The 25,271-nt window shown below is 40.1% G+C and overlaps 1 protein-coding gene across 14 annotated transcripts in view; it reads right to left on the bottom strand.

Moving 5' to 3' along the window:
• The window catches only part of LOC105491299 (HYDIN axonemal central pair apparatus protein), a 468,775-nt gene that overhangs the window by 294,458 nt on the left and 149,046 nt on the right, over positions 1 to 25,271 (bottom strand). For 13 of the 14 annotated variants that reach the window (XM_024795897.2, XM_071084900.1, XM_011757559.2 and 10 more), the window contains one exon: positions 11,756 to 11,855. In XM_024795897.2, coding sequence (XP_024651665.2) covers positions 11,756 to 11,855 — 100 coding nt within the window. Of the gene's footprint in view, positions 1 to 11,755; positions 11,856 to 15,520; positions 15,546 to 25,271 lie in introns of those variants that run through there. The other variant, XM_011757558.3, reaches the window with a different exon arrangement.

Raw genomic sequence — 25,271 nt, 5'->3', positions numbered from 1 at the left:
ATTTACCAATCTATGAACAAGCTATAGTTTTCTATTTGTTTAGGTATTTCATTTCTCTTATTAATCTTTCATAGTTTTCAGTATATGGGTCTTGTACACTTTTTGTCAAATTTATCTCTAGTTATTTTATATTTTTCAATGTTATTGTAAGTGGTACCGCCTTTTAAAATTTCAATCCTCTATATAGATCTCATATCCTGCAACTTTGTACTAGTTACTACCCTTACTTTGTAGTCTTTGTTTAAAATGAATATTCTCCAGCATCATCTCCACAGATTTTGATTCAATAAAACATAGATAAAACCCAAGAATCACATTTTTTTTTTTTTTTTTTTTTTTTTTTTTGAGACTGAGTCTGGCTCTGTCGCCCAGGCTGGAGTGCAGTGGCCGGATCTCAGCTCACTGCAAGCTCCGCCTCCCGGGTTTACGCCATTCTCCTGCCTCAGCCTCCCGAGTAGCTGGGACCACAGGCGCCCGCCACCTCGCCCGGCTAGTTTTTTGTATTTTTTAGTAGAGACGGGGTTTCACCGTGTTAGCCAGGATGGTCTCGATCTCCTGACCTTGTGATCCGCCCGTCTCAGCCTCCCAAAGTGCTGGGATTACAGGCTTGAGCCACCGTGCCCGGCTAAGAATCACATTTTTAATGAGTAGCCAGGGGGATTCTGATACAGATTCTCTAAGGACATTATTTTGAGAAATATATGAAAATTAATAACATTAACTTCTGATGGTATGTCCAAGTTAACTGATATAGTCTATTCTTTCACCCAAAATACAAAAAAATAAGTAACGTTAATTTAAAAATGGCAAATATATATTTTTATTGCTTTTCCAGGTTCAAAACAAAGGAAAGAAAATAACAGGTTCTAGAAATAAAAAGGGAACTCAGCTAGCATAGTAAATTAGTGAGATGACCCAAAGAAGGCCCAGAGATTTGTAGACCAGATACAGTTTAGTGGGTCCAGTCATACTCTCACAGAGAGAGGACACAGCCTTGTTCCTATCTGGGAATGGAGAATTAAACTAAGATTCTAGCATAAATCCAGGACCATAGAAAGACTACCTCTTTTCACAAAGGCAATTAGAATAATTCTATTCATTGGTCTAGGGAAGCAGTGATGAAGGCTGTCTTCTACTTAGAATTCTGAATAGGAGGAAGAGCCTCCTATGATAAATCAAAATCCCATGTATACATATGAGACCCAAATTTACACTATCTGATAGGTGCAAGAATCAGAAGCTGAGAAAATAAAAAAATCACAGGACCCTTAGCAGAAGAAATAAAAATCTGCTCTGAGGGAACAGTTTCATAATTCGGTACCCCATGCTAAAACTGAGTTCATAATACAAACATTTCAAACCATCTGAAGAAACAATCTAGTAGGAGGAAAATCAGTGATTACTACAAACATGTGAACTGGTACCCTAAGAGTCTGAGGTAATAAAAAACTCTCATATAGCATTCTTAAAAATCTTTGAAGAGATAAATGAAGAAATAGAAACCATAATGAAGGAATAAAATACGAAAATATTCAAACATATATAACATATATATAAAAATAAAAAGCCAAGTCAATGAATTAAAAACTGAATAGATGAATACACTGGAGTAGATATAGTTGAAGAAAGAATTAGTCAACTAGAAGAAAGATCTTAGAAAAATACCCAGAATGCATCATAGTGAGACCAGGAGATCAGAAATGTGCAGAAAAGTTTAAGAGACATGGTAATTCTACGGGAAATAATTTATCTAAAAAAAATTCCAAAAGGAGAAATTGAAATAAGAGGAAAACAACACTGGAGAGATGTTGAGTAACATAATATGAGTAATATTCTACATATTCCAATATGTAGAATACTTACTTATTATTCTGAAAACTCAAAAATGTTTTCAATGATTGGGGGTGATTTTCTTTTTAATAAATCTAATTCAATCTCCATTCTTTAATTCAATTAAGATAAAAATCAGAAGCCCCAAATTGTCTTAAAAATTCAAAATTTTCCCTTTTATGATGCACAAAAAGCAAATGGACAATAAGGTTTTATCTTAATTGGGTCTCTGAAGGAAGTGGGAGCATCTGGAATCATTTCCACCCCGCTGCTTTTCTGCATTTGACTCTGAAGCACCCATTATCAATGTTACCTAGCAGTACATTTCACAGTTTAAATTAGAGTGTGTTACTTCTTTTTGAAGTTCCCATATGCTGATCCAAACCAAATATGTGTAGCTTCCCTTTGCATTTTTTTTAAAAAGGTAATCTTCATGATTAAGTTAGGTATTCCCACATTCCATTAGAAAGCCAAAATAGATGAAAGATCAGTTTCAAGAGCCAGATCAAACCATCAGCAAGTCTTTATAAATATCTAGCATACAGATTTAACTACTTCTAAGAAAACAGAATGACTCAAAATGCAGAAAAATTGTTCAGTTTCAGATTAATGGAAAGGCTTTTCATGATGTTATATTTGCCATATTCAGACCTGAGCAGGTCACTTCTCTGCTTAGGGTGCTTCAGTGACTGCCAACTGCACTCAGCAGAAAGTCCAATGTCCTTAGGCTGGCATCCAAGGGCAGCCCTTTATGAATGGATCCTACTTACCACTCCAGCCTTCAGCTTCTTTTTCCTTTCCTCCCTCTCTCTCTCTCAATCTCCATGGCAGTCATATGCTAAGAACTTGCAATTCTTTGCCTCTTCATGTTCTTGCTATGTATTTTCACATAATGCTTCCTTATGTATTTTCACAAAATATTTCCCTGCCTTACATGCCCAGCCTTTGTTTGTTTTTGTTTTTACTTGCTTAATAAATACTTCAAGACTCACTTTCTCTGGAAAGCCTTCCTTGACATCCCAAGCCTGAGCTGTGTACCCTGTATCTGCTTCTATAATATTATTCATTCACTCGCTGTGTAGCAGTGCACTGTAACTGTTGGACTATGTGTCACTTCCTCCACTGAATTCTATGCTCTCTGAGGGCAGGAACTATGCTTTTGTACCTCTTTCTACTCGTGGTTCCTAGATATCAAAAGCTTTCAAAAGAAAAGAGGATTGCAGCTGGAGATGTGAGTTAAATCTCACGCATCCTCAGAGGCCTCCCCTATGACCAACAGCCTTCCCTGCTATTTCCTGTCTCTGAACATATATTTACATAATGAAACATTGTACAACAATGAAAATGAAATACAACTAGAGCAAAAGTAGCAACATAGATGAGACATGTAGGCTCATTTCAGGTATGTACATTTCAAAACGGGCATTACTAAATTGTATTGTTTAGAGATACATACATGGGGTAAAAACTATAAATGAAAGCAATTGCAACAAAAGCAAAAATTGACAAATGGTATCTAATTAAGCTTAAGGGCTTCTGCACGGCAAAAGAAACTATGGACAGACTAAAGAGGCAACACACAGAATGGGAAAAAATATTTGCAGACTATGCATCTGACAAAGATTTAATGTCCAGCATCTATAAAGAGCTTAAACAAATTTATAAGAAAAAAAAACAAACAATCCTATTAAGAAGTGGGCAAAAAAAAAAAACCATGAACAAATGCTTTTCAAAAGAAGACATATAGGTGGCCAACAAGCATATGAAAAAAGCTCAATATCACTGATCATTAGAGAAATGCAAATCAAAACCACAACGAGATATCATCTCATATAGTCAGAATGGCTATTACTAAAAAGTCAAAAAACAAACCAAAACAAAAAAACAGATGCTGGTCAGGTTGTAAAGAAAAGGGAACACATACACTGTTGGTGGGAGTGTAAATTAGTTCAACCATTATGGAAAGCAGTGTGGTGATTCTTCAAAGAACTAAAAATAGAACTACCATTAGACCCAGCAATATCATTACTGGGTATATACCCAAAAGGATATAAATTGTTCTACCATGAAAACATGCACTTATATGTTCATTGCAGCACTACTCACAATAGCAAAGACATGGAATCAACTTAAATGCTCATCAACGGTAGACTGGATAAAGAAAATGTGATACATATACACGATGGAATATTACATAGCCATAAAAAAGAATGAGATCATGTCCTTTGCAGAAATGTGGATGAAGCTGGAGGCCATCATCCCTAGCAAACTAATGCAGAAATAGAAAAACAAAATACTGCATATTCTCACTTATAAGTGGGAGCTAAATGATGAGAACACACAGACACAAAGAAGGGAACAACAGACACTGGGGCCTAATGGAGGGTGGAGGATGAGAGGAAGAAGAGGATGAGAAAAAATAACTACTGGGTACTAGGCTTAGAACCGGTGTGACAAGACAAAAATCTGCACAACATAAACAAACTTGCACATGTACCCTTGAACCTAAAATAAAAGTTAAAATTTTTTTTAAAATCATAAGCAAAAAAACAAAAACAAAAAACAAAAGCAAGGACCTGATGGTCATCAAGAACAGAATGGTGGTGATTTCAGGGGAGGCTGCAGTGAGAGGAGTGTGACTGGGAAGGAACACACTGAGGCTTCTAGGGGCTGAAAATATTCTATTATTGATCTTGGTGGCAATAACATAGTGTTTGCCTTATAATTATTTGTTATAATGTACCGGTATGTGTATAAGTTTCCAATTGTTGCTACAAGAAACTGTCACAAACTTAGTGGCTTACTGTACAAATGTATTATCTGAAAGTTCTGGACGTCAAAAGTTCAAAGTGATCTGATTGCTGTTCATTATGCATACTGAAACATCACTATGTACCCCATGAATATGTATGGTTATTATTTGTCAATTAAAAAAATATTTTACAAGATGAAGACACAACTATAAACAAAGTCCACGGGTGGGTCTCACTGGGCTAAAATCAATGTATTCGCAGGGCTACATTCCTTCCTGGAGACTCTGGGGTGGGAGGAATTCATTTTCTTACCTTTTCTACGTTCTGGAGGCTCCCTGAATTCCTTACTTTGTCCATCTTTACTGCCTGGAAATGACTAGTTGAGACTTTCTCGTATCACAGCCCTCTGACACTGAGACCAATCCTTCTGCCTACTTCTTCGGCATTTATGGACCCTTGTGATTATACTGAGCCACCAACATGATGCAAGATAGTCTCCCTAACTTAAAGTCGGTAACTTTAATTCCATCTGCTGCCTTGATTCCTCTTTGCCATTTAATGTAACATGTCCACAGATACTGGGGGTTCGGACTTGGACATCTTTGGGAGGTCACTTCTGTGCTTCCCATTAAATGTATCATGTAATCTCTGAATCTGTATTCTATTCAATAATGACACAAAGTTAAACATTAAATTGTGGTATATAAATACAAAGGATTCCGATGCAATCATGAAAAGAATGACATATTTTATTTAGTGTTATGTATAATCTGGGAAATATTTTAAAAGCAATGTTAAAACCATTATGCAAAGTATACTGTCGTTTACGCAAAACGACATGAGGAGGAAAGCTTTATTTATATGTATTTTCTTCCACATGCCACATATATCTTAAAGCAAAGCAAAACAAAACAAAACAAGGGAAGGAGCATTTTTATCTGTCTAACAAGTATTTCTTAGTGACCTAAGACCAACAGGTTTTACCAACTCGTTGAAGATAATAGTAAGGAATCATCGTCAGCTCTTGAAAAGACACAGAGAATTGCACAGAATTTACAGGGAAGATAATATGGAATCACTATGTAAGCAAAGCCCTTCCCTGGCAAGCGTACCTTTTAATAATCCACTAATAAAATAAAGAAGAATGTCATGCAGATGGAAAATTATACTTTTCAGCTTACCCAGGATATGAATTGTGTGGGAGAATTCAGAATTACAAACTAAACAATAGGGAAATCTCACTCGTTGTGTAATGATTGGGAACCTCCTGGAGAGTAGCCAACCCCTTGAAAGAGGGCCAAGCACGACGTCCACAGGGAGCTGCAGATGGGAGGGAGGTCCCACCACCTGTGCCATGGGGGCCACTGGAGCATTTCCAACCCACGTCTGACACTGCTGTGCTAACATTTCCTCTAGACCCTATTAGGCTGTCCATTGCAGGTGATGCTGGTCTGCAGGATGGAGACAGACTCACATCAATCCAAAAACTCCTAGTCCATTCTGCATTCATTCTGGGGACATCTGGAGAATTCTACACTCACATGCAAGGGAGAGGTCAGATCAAACCGGGATTCACTCACTCAGTCATTTTTTTTCCAGTTATTTGCTTATTTATTTAATCAACATTTATTGAGCAGCTTTATTTTCTTGGTGCTAGCAGCATAAGATATACAGGATGAGTCCTGTATATATGTGTATCAGTTTCAAAAATACGTATCAATATATCAACTTCCGAAACAGGCAAAACTATACTATTTTGCTTATGGATGAATATGTAGGTGGTAAAATTATACATGAAAGCAAGAAAACAACTATCATAAAAGTCGAGGTGATGGTTACATCGAGGGAAGGTGAGGGAAACATCATCAGGAGAAGACACACACCTGGGGGAGGTGCAGGGTAGTATAGGCTTGGGCCCCCTGGCCCATCCTTCTGCACATTCTTAGACTGCCTGAGCCTCTTTTACACAGAAAAAAAGTGACTGCATAGACATGGACTGAAAACAGCAGGTTGTGGCAGAACAGGGGAATTTTTGCACTTGAAGGATGCAAATGATGTGCATTCTTGCTGACAGTGCACTCTTATACTCTTCACAAACACATCAGCCATACTTTCCTGGGAAACCTAGATATACAACAGCAGGGGTAAACAGCACTAGCTACCATCAACATGAAAGCCATTTTCTCATTCTTATATACGAATGAATGACCATGGACCAGAAGGCATTGAAAGGAACCCCATGAAAGCATGAAAGACAAACAGCTGACATTATGGGCAATTCGGAGAACATAAGATTTATTTTTTAAGAAATTAAAATTCAAATGATTACCCCAGATTAATGAGAAGAAGTTGCATCCATAAAAGAACACTTAGTTATGAAACAGGAATACAGAACAAAAGAGGTCTTGAATATTGAAAATATGATTGCAGAAATGAAAGATTGCTAGGAAGTATTCAGAAAAAACTGAGCTATGTGTCTTGCAAAGCAACTGGCAAACGCTAAAGTTCAGTGCTTGACCTTGACTGCAAAAAAGAAAACATTCCAAGTTTTTGATTAACATCCGCTTGTACCTCTGCAAGCGGTACCAAGAAAGTTCCAAAATGGAAGATGCCCTGAAACCACCGTGGCAAAATGCTTTCTTGAACCTGTTCAAGACAGGCAAGGAAAGTCTCAACTGCAAAGGGAAACAATTTGAGTCAGAGTAATTTGGGTTTGTTGTTGTCATCTGTATAAAAGGGAAAACTGCCATTTGAATAACTGAATAGCAGTAAGGTACCAAGCAGACTATTTAAGTTCAGAGCGGTGGCTCTGCACATCAGGAATGATGCCACAGGTGCTGGCCACAGGTCTGCTGGTGGCTGCGGAGAGCTGCAGCTACACAGCATGCACCTGCCATCTTTCTTGATTCATGAACATCAGTATTTCTCTAGGCATAGCCTTGAATTATATTTAGTGTTATTTCTTAGTAGTGTTTGATGATTAAAATCTTGTTCTTTGACAACAAATGATCAATCTTCCAGGTCTAACATTGGATTCATAGGTTTTCCAGATGAATAAAATGAAAAAAAAAATGGAGGAAAGAATATCAAAGACACAGTAAAATTTCTTTTTTTTTTGAGACGGAGTCTTGCTCTGTCGCCCAGGCTGGAGTGCAGTGGCCGGATCTCAGCTCACTGCAAGCTCCGCCTCCTGGGTTCACGCCAGTCTCCTGCCTCAGCCTCCTGAGTAGCTGGGACTACAGGGGCCCGCCACCGCACCCGGGTAGTTTTTTGTATTTTTTAGTAGAGATGGGGTTTCACCGTGTTAGCCAGGATGGTCTCGATCTCCTGACCTCGTGATCCGCCCAACTCGGCCTCCCAAGGTGCTGGGATTACAGGCTTGAGCCACCGCATCCGGTCAACACAATAAAATTTCTTAGAGCTGAAGTGATGGGAGTCATCAGATTCAAATGGCCTGTAGAAGGCTGAAGAGGATGAATAAGAAAAATCCACTCCCAGACATGACTTCATCACATTTCAGACCCCAAATATGGAAAGAAGGCCCCCAAAACATCCAGAAATAAAGAAAAGGCTGTCTATAAAAGAATGGACATTAGATGACCTCAGGCTTTGGAATTTTTATAATCAAGTAGTCACAAGGTCTCCAGTGTTCTGAGGAGAAATGATTTTGAACCTGGGATCCTATAGTCAGTTAAACTACCAAGTGAGTATGAAGGCAAAATAAGGTATTTTTGGGCATTCAAGGATCAAAGTTTCCAGCTCTATATACACTATATATATATATATATATATATATATATATATAATTTCTAAGGAAGTTACTTGAGTAGACTGAGAATGAAAAGGTGTGACTGAACACACAGAAATATTTTTTTAAATTCCTGGATAACAACTGTTCATTCAGGAGGTGACTGATCTGAATTAAAATAAGAAGCTGATAGGCTCTGATCAGTGTCTTCAAAGAGAAGAAGAGAATGAATTATAAAATTAGATAGGAGTGAAGAAATAAGGAATTAGAAACCACGGGTGGGGGGGATCAAAAGCTGTACAAAAGAGTCAGTTAAGAAGTAAACTAAAATGAGGCATAATTGTGAGTAACTGATATATTGGTAAAGAAAAAACATACTTGACATAGACCTTAGGGACATTCTTTGAGTGACTAGGAACCAGAGCAGTGAACAAACAGGATAAAATGTAATCCCAGAACCTATTTGGCTCTTCGATGTATAATATTTATGTAAGAAGACCTAACAATGGTTATCAATAATGATTATATAAAAATGGAACAGCTCACAGAGGCTAGAGGGAGAAGGCTAGTGGACTTAGTCAGGGCTAACCTAATTATAGGCACCAAAATCCTTACATATCAAGAGATAATGTAAAGTTGATGGAACAAAACATACAGGTTTAAGTGTATTATTTAAGGCTATAAATAAAGCTCATAAAATAAAATGAAATAATTGGGTTGTCAGGGGCTGAGGTTGGGGGACAGGATTGTCTGCAAAGGAGCATAGGGAGCTTTATCTCAGATACACATTTCTACATCTCGATTTTGGTGGTTACATGACTATTTAGGTTTGTCAAAATTCACAGAACCATGCTGCAAACAACGATGAATTTCGCTGCATGTAAATCCTAACTCAATAAACTTAGGAAGGGGAAAAACCTAGGAACCGATAAGTGGACTAAACCCTCATCTTTCACACTGGAGAGTCAAAAGAAAATGTACAAAGTTAATAAATCCACCAATAGCAATGCAAGCATAGAGCTGGCAAGGGAAACCACCATCACAAGAAACAGCCAAAAGAACTTCTTGGAAGTAGCACTGGTGGCACAGACTACTATTTAGCTTCATAATTTTACTCTCTACATGTTTTACTTATTTATTGGCATTGGCATTTAAACACAATTCTGAAACATTTTTAAAATGCAGAAAGGTTTCCAGAGTAGTACAAGAACTTCTATTAAATATCTATCCCATGCCCACTAATGTCCTTTATAGCAAAGGGCCCAATCCAGGATCACATATTGCACCCAGTTACCACGTCTCTCTAGTCTCCTTCAACCTGGAACAGTTCTTCAGGATTTCTTGACTTTCATGACCTTGATTTTTTTTTTTCTTTTGAGACAGGGTCTCACTCTGTCATCCAGGCTGGCATGCCGTGATGCAATCACAGCTTACTGCAGCCTCAGACTTCTGGGCTCAAGTGATCCTCCCACTTTGGTCTACCAAGTAGCTAGGACTACAGGCATGTGCCACCACACCTGACTACGTTTTTAATTTATTGTAGAGACGGGGTCTCACTATGTTTCCCAGGACTATCTTGAATTCCTGGACTCAAGAAGTTCTCCCACCTCAGCCTCCGAAAGTGCTGAGATTATACCCGGGAGTCACTGTGCCCGGCCCTCATGACCTCGATATTTTTAAAGATTACAGGCTGGTCATTTTATTTTGTTCTTCAATTTGGGATTGCCTGATGCTTCTTCCTGATTAGATCCAATTTATGTATCTTGGCCTTGATGTCATAGATGGGACGCTGTGTTCTCACTGCATCCTGGCGTGTGGTCTGAGAGGTTGATTTGCTTACTGGGATAAACTAAGATAGCATCTCCCAGGCTTCTTCACTGCAAAGTTAGTTTTCTCCCCTTTATAAAAGCATTTTGAGGAAAGATGTTTTGAAACTATTCCATGCCCCACTTTCACCCATTTTCTTAATATCCATTGATGCTTTTTACCTGAATTGGTTATTGTAATGATGACTGCCAAATGGTACACTAAATGGATTCAAAAATTTCTATTTATTCAATGGATTATAATAACCTATTAGTATTATTATTTTGATTTTTGACTCATTCCAAATATGGTCAGTGGGAGTTTCTTTGCTGGCTTCTGTGTCATTTCGACATGTGCCTATCATTCTTTGAGCACTTCCTTACTGTCTAGCAAAGGAGATAATCCAGGCTCATCTTGTTCTTTCCCTACCTTGGTCCTGGAGTTAACCAGTTCCTTTCACTGATAAGTGGCATTTAGAAACCAAGCTTTGGGTGATTGATGTGCTCACTGCTATAGAGTCTCAAAGCTTCCAGGACTTCTCAACGGACCTAGTTAGGATATACACATAGGCATGTACACATGCATATACACACATTTACATGTATATTTATTTTTATATCTATCCATACATGTCAGTATGAACTCAACTCTGAGTTCACATTGACAACTCTAATTCCATTCCAATTTCAAAGAGTTTGGCTTCACCCTCTTTTCCATGTTTGTATCTGCTTCCTCCAAGAGTGAGAAATACTGGCTCCCATCATCCTCAATGTATTGACTTTTCTGCTTATTTCCTTGTACGTATCAAGTCTCCAGGTTGCCATCTCACCTGTACACCCTTCTGGTTGCTCTGGCCTCTGCCAGGCTGCCTTCCCATCCCACTTGGAATTATTTTGGTAAAACTTAAAAAGAAAAAATTAGTAACCCAATACTATAAAAGGAATAAAAAAGGAGATTGTGGGAATTTGTCACAAGCAATATTTTTACTGCTCTAACAGTCATGGTCCCTGATATGGTTAGGCTTTGTGTCCCCACCCAAATCTCATCTTGAATTATAATCCCCATAATTCCCACGTGTCAAGGGAAAGACCATGTGGAGGTAACTGAATCATGGGGGCAGTTTCCCCCATGTTGTTTTTGTGATAGGGACTTCTCATGAGATCTGATGGTTTTATAAGGGGCTCTTTCCTCCTTTGCTCAGCACTTCTCCCTCCTACTGCCTTGTGAAGAAGTTGCCTTGCTTCCTCTTTGCCTTCCACCATGATTGTAAGTCTCCTGAGGTCTCCCCAGTCGTGCTGAACTGTGAGTCAGTTAAACCTCTTTCTTTTATCAATTACCCAGTCTCGGGCAGTTATTATCAGCAGTATGAAAATGGACTAATATAGTTTCCATTTTCTCTACACGCCACCACAACTGTGAAATACTTTAAAGTTTGATCTGTTCTAGAAAGAAGTGAGAGGGGCAGGGCTTGGATCCATAATTCCCCTAATCAATATCGTGCTCTGCCATGCACATGTGAACGCGCGTGTGCACACACACACACACACACACACAGGCACCACACTTTATGCTCTGGGTGCCTGGTTACCTGAGTTTACCACTTGGAGAAGGTCACTACCTGAAATGTCGCAGTAAATGGTCTGTTGATAGAGCCTGGCTTCTAGTGGGTTAAAGTACACGGTGATTTCAGCTGATGAGTTGGGCCAGACATCACCTTCCTGAAAAACATGAAAGAATCATTGAAAAATAATATGACAAAAGAAAGACACTGCTTTTAAGTGTTATTATATTATAACTCTATGAAATTTTTTTTTCATAAAATTGTATATGTTTAAGGTATACAACATGTTTTGATATATATTTGCATAGTGAAATGATTACTGCAGTCAAGGAAATGAACACATCTATCTCCTCACATAGTTAACTTGTGTGTGTGTGGTAAGAGCACCTGGTCTGTCTACTCTCTTAGAAAATGCCCAGTATATCATACATTATTATTAACTATAGTCACCATGCACTACATTAGGTTTCCAGAACTTATAACTACAAGTTTGTACCCTTTGACCAACATCTCCCCATTTCCCCCCCACCCCACCCTTTGATGCCTGGTAACCACCAATCTCTTACCAAACTGTCTCTATGAGTTTGACCTTTTTTTAAAGATTTCACACACAAATAAGTGAGATCATGTGGTATTTGTCTTTCTGTGTCTGGCTTATTTCACTTAGCACAATGTCCTCCAGTTTCATCCATGTAGTCATAAGTGGCAGGAACGCCTTCTTAGTAAGAGTGAATAATATTCCATTGTATGTATACACTTCTTTTTTCATTCATCTGTTGCTGGACACTTAGGTTGCTGCCATAACTTGGCCATTGTGAATAATGCTGCAATGAACATGGGGGTGCAGAGATCTCTTCAAGATCCTGATTTCATTTCCTTTGGGGATATACCCAGATGAGGGATTGTGGGATCACATGACAGTTCTGTATTTGATTTTTTGAGGAATCTCTATACTGTTTTCCATAATGTCTGTACCAATCTACATTCCCACCAACAGTGTACAAGGGTTCAATTCCAGGAAACTTAAAGGGAACATTTTTCTAATAAATACAAGAAAGCATTATTTCACCCAGCAGACAGTAAACATACACTTCTTGATAACTTATGAGGTGGTACAAATTGGAAACAAACTTCAAAGGTAACTTCAGTGACTTTATGAACATATAATGAGTTACTAAAGGAAATTAGGATGTATAAGACATTTTAAAATGTATATTCAGTGACTATTCACTGTCTGCCCAATGTGTTCCCAGTACCAGGGCTTCAGAGAAGCAGAAAGGTGTGGGCCGTGACTGCAGGGAACTCATACCTTAGCCCTTAGCGGGATGATAAACATGTATACAAACATTTTACAGTATATGTGGTAAGTGCTGTGTCTATATAAATACCGCCCAGAGGGGTCACAGAGGATGAAGTACTTGACTTCCTTGGTGGAGGCACCATGTTCTTAACTTTTGAGGTGACAGCATAAGAAAACATTCTTATTCTATAAAAACAAAGCAATGGCCCGAGGTAGAAGAATAGCTCGGTCAAACCCTGCTTCTACTCCAGTGCGGCATTTCTCCCTTTAATTGGAACCACCCAAAAGTCAGAATCAGGAAACCAAGTTTTAAAATGGTAATGCAAAATGCAATGTATCAGAATCTCCTTGTTAGGTATACTTTAATTTTTTTAACTACGTAATCTGCAGCCTCTGCATTAGCTTCTCAAGGCTGTAAAAGGAGATCCTGATAGCACTTGCCTCAAAGGGGTTCCTGAGGTCTGACAAAGTCATGCAAGTCAAACACTTTGCCCCATGCTCAGTCAGAACTCAGTAAGTAACTGACTACTATGATCGATGTTATTTTTGTACTACTTAGAAGGACTAAGATGAAAGTCTTGAAAAGGGGAAAAGATGTGTGTGTTTTTTGTATGATTTTTGTAAATAGGGCCAAATGAACATAAACGATCAACACATCCAGAAATCTATAAACAGTCCCGCCAGCTAAATAGAAAACTAAGGAAAGACAACTTGATAAATAATTAGGCTCCAGCTCCAGACAGTCCCTGGTGCATTCTCTATTTGCAGTCTGGCTAGAAATGAACATACTTCTGGAATAAATAATTTCAAAAGGAATAAAATGGTTTAAAAATGCAGACATCAAACAAGAGGGGGAAAATAAAAATCTAGAGTCAATTTGGGTTTATTTATTAACACAATCAGTCTGATCAGTGTACTCTGCAGGCAGTGTCTCTCCTGACTTCAGAATAAGGGAGGCACAAGGGCTTAAGGGGTAGCAGAGAGGGCTGTAAAATCATGCAGGTATGATACCTCGGGCCATTGCTCTATTTTTATAGAATAAGAATGTTTTCTTATGCTGTCACCTCAAAAGTTAAGAACATGGTGCCTCCACCAAGGAAGTCAAGTACTTCATCCTCTGTGACCCCTCTGGGCTGTATTTATATAGACACAGCACTTACCACATATGCTGTAAAATGTTTGTATACATGTTTATCATCCCGCTAAGGGCTAAGGTATGAGTTCCCTGCAGTCACGGCCCACATCTTTCTGTTTCTCTGAAGCCCTGGTACTGGGAACACATTGGGTAGACAGTGAACAGTCACTGAATATACTTTTTAAAATGTCTTATACATCCTAGTTTCCTTTAGACCTCACATCCCCAGATCAACCTGTGAGAATGAAGTCTCCTTGAGGGTGGTTGCCATTCTAGCCCAGCCCAGACCAGAGTAAGCCATCCCTGGTTTGGGTAGGGGCCGAACAGCAACGACCCTCAAGGAGACTTCATTCTTCATGGCTCTTAGCAGGTGCTCAATAAATATTTGTTGAATCTGCCATGTCTACTCAGTTTGCACGTTGTGTAGTCAGTAGCAGACACCTATTCATCTCTGCAACCTACTTCTACCATTTTCTCATCCAGAACCTCAAAAGTCACACAACTGTAGAGCCAAAAGACACCTATGAGATCATATGGGGAACACAGAAGTCCTGAGCACTTTCATTTATTTAGGCATTTCACTGTGGCGCCCTTCTAAATCTTGAAATAAGTATCTGTTTTCTTCTGATAAATGATAAATACCTGGCCCCTTTTGATTGGTGGTGGGGGTTTTAGTGATATGGAGTGTTGGAAACACTCATGGCTAGATTTGACTAAGGGGGCCAGGAGATGAGGCAGCTCAGCCAATAACTGGCGTATCAGTAGGTATCTCATCTCAGGACTACTGAAATCCTGGGCTCCTCACTCACCCGTGACACAAACACATTCCTTTGGTGGGTTTATACTCTGCTCTGTTTCGGTAAACAGAATGGACACAGCTAACCTGCTCCTACACAAATGGATTGACCAAAGAGCCAGGGGCTATCTTAGATCCTGAGGGAACCCAGGGTAGGGAAGTCTCACCAGAATCATAGGAAGCGGCCCCCACTGGAAATCATATAAGCTCAGTACAAATGGGCAAGTCAAGGGTCTTATGGTTTGAAGCGGACTGGGAATGCTTTCAAAAGTATCCAGAGTCCATGTGCAGAAGAAGGTAACACACTTCAGTTTCTCTCAGAAACACTCTTGGACTGCCATCATTAAAGAGGTATGATTAGCAGAACTGGTGGGATGTGAGTGAGTGGTGATAGACACACTTCAGAGAAGTGACTGGAATCTCCCCAGGGGAGGGAGCGTTGACATTCAGAAGCCATCAGTGAGAGATCATCTGATATGGACGCTCCTGGGAGATGGAGAAGCCCTTCTGCTTGGTGGGAAGACCAGCGCAAAGAAATCCGAATCCACAGGGTTCAGACTGAGCAAATGGAGCTGTGGGCTCAGTGCTTACTTATTGTGGGCTGCAGCTGTCTTATTCTGCCTGCGACATCCACTTGTAACTTGCAGCCTTCACTGAGCCTGATAGATAAAGGAAGGACAAACCCGATGTATTATAAACTCCTCGCCTGGGCTTGAAGCAGGTACCGTGTATCAAGAGGGTTATGTGTATCTGAAAACAGCATGCTTATTCAGTTTCCTCTCACAGAGGGATGCTTCAATGTTATTTCATTTGAAGGAGTTAGGAACATGCAAGATATTTCTACTTTTCAGTTGGGATTTAAGTAAAAGAGAAAGAACTTCTATTTCCTTACAGCAAAAACTCAATATAGCATTTTCTATCAACTAGGAGAGCAAACCTCAGAAATAGGTAATAAGCCTCAACTTCAGACCCCACTTCCAGTTTCATATATTTGAAAGATTTCATATGACTTCTTTAACACTTCTGAAATTAAATTCCATGTCATTTATGTTTCTGAAAAAAAATATTTCTTTCTTTATTACTCAGTTCTAACGTTTCTGAAAATCAAAACATCCAGAAATTTCCTTCCTGGCTCTGACATCAATATCCCTTCTTCCCAGTTCTACAAAACCTGCCCCATCACACAGCTCTGCGTCCCCCATTCTGCAAGTCTTCTACATGTGACCCCTCTCCCATGAATGCCTGCTTTCCTGCTCCAAATGAGAGGTTGGGTACATAGGATTGAATCTGTAAGTGACTATGACCTTGTTTGTTCAAAAGAATTATCAAAATGGCCTTCAGTTCTATTGTAATTATCTTCCTTCTTGGTCTTAATGTTCCTTCAGATCCGTAATGAGTAAAGTAATTGCATTTTAGTTATTAATAAAGTGACCTGCTAGAAAAAAATCAACTTTAAATTTTCAAGCCTAAAGCTAATTCCCATATTGTGATTTCTACCCAAATTATTAAATATCTGTGGACATGGAACTTCATGCTTCCTTCTGGAACAAGAATAAACAACCAAGTGAATTGATGGCCACAGTTCTGAGACTTTTCTGAAAGCTGTCTATGAACAAACAGCCACTGATTTGTGATAGATGATAAATATGATCACGAGAAAGGTGTCATTTAAAAGTGCTCACCTTTTAAAAATTGTATCAGCAATACTTAAAGCGGCTCTTTAAAAAACTCCCTTGAAAATCCTTAAAAATCTTTTTGAAAAATTGCCTTCCTTCCCCTCTATTATACCTCTACCTCCTTTCCTTCATTTCTCCCTTCCTTCCTCCTTTCTTCCTTCTTTGAAAGATTATTTCTTATAAATCTTGCCAAAAAAACCAAAGTGCAGAACAGAAACTTATATACATATTTAATTTACCTGGCTTATCTAAAAAGTAGTTTACAATATGACTCAACCTTTACATCTATCAAATAAAATAGTTATGTTCTAGTTCCCAACTTACACTTAGAAGAATGATCCACGTGTTTGCCCACTCAAATGCTATGCTTTCCAATCATACTCTCTAATCTGACAAGAGACACATGTATTTAACTACAAATCATAATATTCGTAACCACCCACTGAGAGCTCATGTTCCCCCCACTGTGTTAAGTGTTTATCCACATTAACTAGCTCAATGATTACCACCTTGTGAAGTAGTATTATCACTTTAAAGATAAGAAAATCAAGGCAAAAAGAAGTATGTTACCCAAAGCCAGACCAATAGTAAGTGGCAGAGCTAAGATACTGTAATATTTTTTTCCCTAACTTCCCTAAACCCACTGCAATTATAAAAAGAGTCAGGCCTCACCTTTTTCACAATATCATAAAAAAAGGCCAGAAGAAACTGAAAAATACTACAATTCAAGCAGGCTTCGTAAGACCTGGTGTTCCTGTCTGATAAACATAGCCCGGCACCCTGCATGCTTGTATCCTTCCAGTCACTTCTGGAAGGTGACACATGGGAGGTTCCTTTGGATGACAAAGTCAACATTAGTACATTGCAGCTCTTGAGAAATGCATGGTGGATCTGTATCAAGCTATCCTGTGGTGAAGGCCAGGGTCCAGTCAGTTCACAGCAGCGGAGGGGAATAATGATGTCAAGAGTAACTATAATAGGTGATGAATTCTACCATGTTTCACCCAAATGGAAATGTTCTTGACCACATAAACAAATATTTTCAGCTGTCTAATAGTTTTCCTTTAAATATTAGAAAAAACATCAACATAAAAAATTTCTCTCGGGAAATGAAAACATGCTCCAAAAGCCACATTTCTATCAAAGAATAAGAAAAAAGAACCACAGATTACAGAAGCTATAATCTGTTTCATTACCCTCAATTGCTTGTCTAGATCCTTCCAGATCAGTAAGAGAAATCATGGCTCTCTATAAATTCACCCAGGGCAAACAGCAGTTGTCTCAAAGAGAAACAGAAAAATAAACGAAAGCTAAAAAACTGAAGCCAAACTATCCTAGTTATCATTGAGAGAAAAGTTCGAATTGACACATGACACGCAAAGAGATTTTTCTGCTTCATTATTTTCCTGGGACAAGAAACTATGAATCAAGTTAAGTTATGATTCTCAAAATATGACCATAAAAGTTTCTCAGAGAGGGCTCTAAGATTTCACCTTCTGTCAGAGGAAGCTTCACAAAAGGAGTATTCTATCTTGATCTCACCTCCAACCCAAATACAGTGAAAAGTGCACTGAGGTTCTATAGAGCGGAGATAGTTGTGTGTGATGTTCATGCCTTTCTCTGGAGAGAACAGAACTGTGTCTTGTCTAGCAGGGAAGGTTGTTAACTTAATTAATGAGCCCTGAGGAACCATGCTGTTTCGAAGGCTTCCCAGGCCTCCTGCCACCTATACTGGTACTCCAATACAACAGCGAATGTACCAAACAATTGGAAAAAGTGTCGCTGAGCGCAAGGATCTGAAAGGATGATCCTGATAAACAAAGGCTGAGGAGTGGGAAAACCACACTGATGGAGAAGCTGTGACTTGTCAAGGACAGTTTGCTCTCAGCACATTCCTGTCCTTCTTTCTCCTTTCTGGTTTCCATTTCCAAAGAGTCAGCTTCCACATGTTTGCAATGTGACTCAAGGCTGTAACGGTAGGAGAAGTGGAAGGAGTGTGTAGTGAAAAGCTGGGTCTTTCTTCTTTGCTAGCCATCTGGGCTTCCACCCAACCTGGTTCTGCTGAGCTCACATGCTATGCCCGCTTGGGAAAAATAAAGTAAACTAAATTTGAGCTGTGCTCTCAAGTATGAATTGCTGGAACAGCAGGTTTTCTTCAGGCTTAGATGACAACAAAGCATGGTTTACTATTACTTACATGGTAATAAAGAAATGATCAAGTTTCTTTCTCTTTTTAAGGCTTAGTTAAATTAGGCTTAAACTTCCCTAGGGATACTGGATGAAGTTTTCTTTGATCCAGGAGACATTTGCTAACAGAAGCAGAAATGTTCCCTTGCTCGCTAACGTCCACCAATCAGCTAGGAGCACTTTAGGTAAATACCTTTAAATTCTCAGACCTTTCTTTTTGAGAAAATATCAAGGGTTCAGTATTCAGAAAATTGCTGCATCTTCAAAGCATGACCTGAGCCAGCAGCATCAGGGTTCAGATACAAGGCCAGCACATTTGTGCTGCCATTCCTCAGAGGACTCCTTGATGCCCATGGAAAGCAAAAGCTTAATTCTCTCTTTTTGCCCTATGATACTCTTGGCCTCTCAATTCTCAGGACTGTTTTTTGTCTTTGAATCTCTCTCTCTCAGGGTACCCAAGAGACCCAAGCAGAAAAAATAACAGAATGAGACTGTCAAAATTCTGTAAAGCCAGAGTCCATCCAATACAAATAGGATATTATATTTCTGAAAGTAGCCAATTCCACTTGATTTTCTGGAAGGCACAAAACATGCATAATAGAACTTCAGCTTTGCAGTTCTTTTCCAAAGGGGAAAAAACCCATATGGAAGCAGGTGGCTTGAGGATGATCAGTATTCTACAGAACCCATTACCTTCCCTAGGTAAGGAATAAATGGAAAAATTCAGGCTAATGAAAAACTTGACATAAACAATGATAACACACCCCATGCTTTAATGACTAGAAAAACAATTCTTTGGATGCTTCAACAATATAAATAAACTATCAAGTAAAGATTTTTAAAAATTCCTCCCAGCCCTCTGTACTGGACTTTCTTCTGCCTGTGGTCACTCTGTGATATGGGTTGGCTGTGTCCCCACCCAAATCTCAACTTGAATTGTGCTCCCATAATTCCCACATGTTGTGGGAGGACCTGGGGGGAGATCATTGAATCACGGGGGTGGTTTCCCCCATACTGTTCTCATGGTAGTGAATAAGTCTCATGGGATCTGATGGTTTCATAAGAGGAAACCCCATTCACTTGGTTCTCATTCTTTCTTGTCTGCCACCATGTAAGACATGCCTTTCGCCTTCTGCCATGCTTATGAGGCCTCCCCAGCCACGTGGAACTGTGAGTCCATTAAACCTCTTTCCTTTATAAATTACCCAGTCTCAGATGTGTCTTTATTGCCAGCGTGAGAACAGATTAATATACTCTGGGTCATTACTCTCCCTTTCTCCACCAATGAACACCTCTGGGGTCTCTCAAAAGACAAACTCCCACCTCTGAGCCCTGGAGCAGCTACCAGCCTCCATCTGTTCAGGTCACAAGGAAGAGAGGGAAGCAAGCAGGCCTGGTACTGTGCAGTGACATCAGTGCCCAGGATGCCAAAGACTAACTCCTCAAGGCTTGAGCAACGGACCCTACAGCCTTGTTAAATGATGAGCATGATGAGAAGGTGAAGGAAGGGACACAACCTGTGGCCACATGGTTGGCAGGTGGTAAGACAGAGGAAGGACTTGTAGTTCTAGAGGTTTGAGTCTGTCATTCTTATAACATTGAGTCAAACTGCTTCTCACATGATACTATTCACAAGATTTTATTTAAATTCAATCATCACCTCTTGGCAATTTAGGAACAGGGTCTAATCTCTTGATCTTGAATCTCCTTGCTTTAAATTGAAAGAGCCTCTGAAACAGGAACAATGCTTCCATAAAATACTTGATATGCAGGGAACACCACCAGGTCTAAACTAACCTTTTGTTTTCCCTGATGCATTTGAAGAAGTGAGATAGACAGATATAGGTCTGAGAAAGTAAGCCTATGTTTCTTATTTCTTTCCAGACCTTGAGGTAATAGTTTTAGTTTTTTTTTTTTTTAAGTTTATCTCATTTGAACACAATGTCTTTCCTCAGTGGTCAGAAGCTGAAGAGTCCGTCAGGAAGCAAGGCGGTCTCTAAGCCTCTTCATCACCCTTTTCTTTTCTTTTTATTTTTTGAGCAGAGTATCAATTAGAGATTGATTATTAGATTAGCAGGAAACACTGCTTGGTTCCAATCTCCTCTGCTTCTACTGTGAACCCAACTCATATCAACAAGCTAATTAAAAAGAATCACACCCTAAGAAACAACCAATCACTGGTGCATAGCTCCACTGTCAGAAATTAAGTAGTAGTCACTTGGCACAACTGACCTGATAGTGAGCAAGATTCAGAAGAGACCTTCAGAAGCAAGTGGTGCTGAACCATGCACAGAAGGTGTAGACAAAGATACAAGCCATGACAGGCTCTTAGCTGGCCAGCGCGCCTACTGATGCCTTCTCTGTGAAGTCACAGCCTCTCCTCTCTCTGCAGAGACTCTAAATGTGAGTGCCTGGAGGCCCTCTTCAGCCCTCTGCAATTTCCTTTTTGCTCTGCTCTTAGAGTTTTCATCTGCTTTTCATGGCTTCAATGAAGATCTCCACAGCACACTCACAAATCTTGCTTCCAGTCCTGAATCCCCTTTCACAAATTTTAGTCCTGCATTTGCCAAACTTTTTGGATATCTATAGTCATCTCAAATTCAACATGTTCAGAGCCAAACTCATCATCATTTGTTGATTTACATTTGTTCATTCATTCATTCGTTTATTAGCACTGGCCACAAATGAGGATAAGGACCTCCCTGATCTCAAGAAGCTCAGAGTCTGATCCTAAATTGGAAAGTCAGAACTTGTAGATCAAAAAGGATCAATTTGACTTAACTGCAATACCCTGTTTGTGTACAAGGCAACTGAAGCCAAGGGAGATCAAATGGCTTGTTAAGCTTATATTGCTATTGGCAAAGCTAGCAGGTAAACTCAGGACTCCTGACTTGCTCATTTCTATCAGACATCATAATTCTCCCAATATCTTCAGTACAGCTTTGGAGAAACACAAATGAAATTTCTCACAATGTCTCACCTCACCATCAACAGCCAGTTGATCAAAAACCACTTTTGTGTCTTTCTTCTGAACATCTCGGATTTCTGCCATTTCCTTCCTTTCTGACCACCCCTGGGCTGTTCCAGGTCAGCAGCACCCTCATGCATCACTCGACTTTGCCTGCAGAGATGGTCAGTCTCCCTGACCCTTCCTGCACTGGGCATTTCCACTATCTGACCTGCACCATCCATCTCACCCTCTGTCGTGTCCATGTTCCACAGAACATGGACCCCAGTGGATGCTCTGTGGAGGGGGTCTGTGGTCATAGGGAAATGCTGCTTGCACCCCATTGCTTGGAGAGTCACCTTCTCTTGAACAAGTATTTCTTTAAGCTTATTTGACCACAGAACTCCCTCTTTGCAAGGAATGCACATGACCACCCCACAGAGCATGGTGGGAGATGGCAGCCTGCTGTCTAAAGCACAGTGGGTTGGTCAGGTAGCTCCTTCCCTGATGGTTTGTTTTGGTAATTTTCCCAATTGGAAACATTCTCCAACATTGCTTGAAGTCAAGGGTTCAGGCAGGGAAAGAAGGCTGGAGATGTGTGTCGAGGCTGAAACTTCCGTCATGTCAGAGGGCTATCCAGGGCTCAAGTGAGCAAAGGGATCTCCACATACAATGGGTTAGATGAAGATGAGGACCAAAAATGTAAATAGGTCAAGCCCAGAGACATGGAAAGGTCAGGAAGGAATCACTGGTGCATGCCGCCAGGTGGCTGAGCTGGGCTGAGGCAGGATACAGAAGTCAGTCGTGGTAATCTTAGACATACTGGGCCGAGACTCTTCTAGCTGCACTGGGGATCGAGGCTGATGACTGCTCCTCCTGAGGATGGGCTGCCCTGGGACCACAACATGGCAGTCAGGAGGAGGCTGGGGGTAGGCCACCGGTGGGTCCTGCCCATTTCTAGTTCAGAAGCAGGAAGAATGAAATTACCTCGGATACGTTTCTTTGTTTTTGTAATTTTCCCAATTGGAAACGTTCTCTGTCTCCTTTTCCACTTAATTAACTCTTACCCTTCTTCCAATATTCAGTTCAGATCTCATCTCTTCTAAAAATCCTTTCCCAACTCCCTCATCTGAGACTACTGTAGCATTTATTTACCTGAATCAGAAAACCAAAATTTCAACAGTAAAAAGCACTCTTGGCTCACATTTGTGCCAAGAAGTCTGTGAAATGGTAGAATTTTCCCATTAAATACCTGTAGAAGTAATGTACAAGCTCCTTATAGTACATTCACAAACAAGAACTGTATCTATATAAAACTTTCAGGAACTATAGGTTTTTTTTTTTTTTTTTTTTGAGACGGAGTCTCGCTCTGTCGCCCAGGCTGGAGTGCAGTGGCCGGATCTCAGCTCACTGCAAGCTCCGCCTCCCGGGTTCACGCCATTCTCCTGCCTCAGTCTCCCGAGTAGCTGGGACTACAGGCGCCCGCCACCTCGCCCGGCTAGTTTTTTGTATTTTTTAGTAGAGATGGGGTTTCACCGTGTTAGCCAGGATGGTCTCGATCTCCTGACCTCGTGATCCGCCCGTCTCGGCCTCCCAAAGTGCTGGGATTACAGGCTTGAGCCACCGGGAACTATAGTTTTTAAGTAAGGAGATTTAACATCAATAAAGAATTCACTATAACTGATACTGAGTTCTGCTGTTTTGACCAGAATAACTTTGGAAAAACTAGGAAAGTTTCATGCCTTCATTTTCACTTTGCAAAAATTGTCAACCAGCTAATGAATATTATTATGAGAAGAAAGACTAAATAATACAGGAAGAAAACAAAATCATGATAGATTCCATAAAGACCATTTATATTGGAAGTGAATATTTCTGCTTATTTCTGGTATCCCCCATCCCCCACAATACAAATAAAATTAGTCTCATTATTTTGGTACCATTTCTGTGTATTACTATAACGTTTTTCTTCCTAAGGATGAAAAGATGCCTCGTGATAAGAATGCTCAATTCAGTTCCCACTTGGAATTCAAAAACTATCATATTAGATGCCATATTTTCACACACATACATCTCCTTCATTGAACCATGGGTTATGGAAGGAAGCATGAGGAGAAGCTCATTGGAGGTAATTCCAGTGTTCCTACTTCTGAAATAGAAATGGGCAGGACTTACCTATGGCTTATCCCTGGCCTCCTCCTGACCACCATGTTGTGGTTCCAGGGCTGCCCAGGAGAAGCGGTCATCAGCCTGGATGTCCAGCATAGCTGGGAACAGTCTTGGACAACATGGACCTTACCAGTATGTTTAAGATTACAACTGATGGCTCTTCCCTGCCTCAGCCCAGCTCAGCCACCTGCTTGCATGCACCAATCAATAATTCCTTCTTGACCTTTTCCATATCTCAGGGCTTGACCTATTTTCACTTTTGGTCCTCATCTTGATCTAACCCATTATATTTGGAGATCCCTTTGCTCACCTGAGCCCTGGATAGTCCTCTGACATGACAGAAGTCTCAGCCTTGACACACATCTCCAACCTTCTTTCCCTATGTGAACCCTTGACTTCAAGAAACTAGTCTACTTATGGAGCCTTGGGTGAACCATGCCATGGTTCACAATTTCATTCTCCAAAAGGCCTGTCCTGGGAGACTCAGGCCCAGGTTCTTCTCTCAAGAAGCATTCTCCAACTTCTTTGCCTATGAAAATCACCTCAGCCTCTGAACTAGAATACCTTACTGTCTTCTCCAGTGACTCACATAGCTGGCCCCAAAAAACAGTGTCCCAGAGGGTGTCTCCAAGGGAAAAGCTCCCTCTTGGAGATTAACAACACACATTAGCATACTAAAGGCTTTCCAAAGTTTTATAACCAAGAAACCTTTCAAACAATATTCAGCCTCGTGTTTCTCAAACTTACTTAGCCATGGAACTCATTTTCCATGTTATATGCTTTAACAACAATTTGGAAGTGCAGACAGAAGGAAAATGAGCCTGCATACGTCAGTAGCATTTCTCACAAGTATACTTGTATTCTAAAGTGTCCTCATGTCCATGTCTCTTCTCCATCTGATTTAAATGGCAACAACTCGGCAGCTCTAACCAGCTGCGGGCTTCCTCACCTCCTATCACTGTTTTGATCCTCACATCACTCTCTGTCTGGCGGGAGTGGGCTAATGCACAGGAAGCCTGTAGCACAGCACCAGCATACGGTAAATAGCAAAGCTGCTAGCTTCTTTGATTTGGGGGCAGTAGGGAGAAAGAGTGCTTAAGAGTTTAGTCTGTGGAATCAGACAGACCCCATTTTAATTCTGGCACAGCTCTCACTAGACAGACTATGAGGTCAAGGATCATGTCTGTTTTGTCCATCAATGTCTGATACACACAACAGTGCCTGATATGGACCATGCAGTCAATGAGTATTCAATGAATGAATGAAGGACAAAGCAGGTCTCAACCCAGGTGATTTTGCCCAACAGAGCATATTTGGCAGTGTACAGAAACGGTTTTGGCTGTCACACTAGCATCTAGTGGGT

The sequence above is a fragment of the Macaca nemestrina genome, chromosome 18 (genome assembly GCF_043159975.1).
Source record: "Macaca nemestrina isolate mMacNem1 chromosome 18, mMacNem.hap1, whole genome shotgun sequence".
In the NCBI taxonomy this organism is placed as follows: Eukaryota; Metazoa; Chordata; class Mammalia; order Primates; family Cercopithecidae; genus Macaca; species Macaca nemestrina.
Note: the sequence above shows the minus strand (reverse complement) of the source record. Positions and strands in the feature narration are given on the sequence as shown.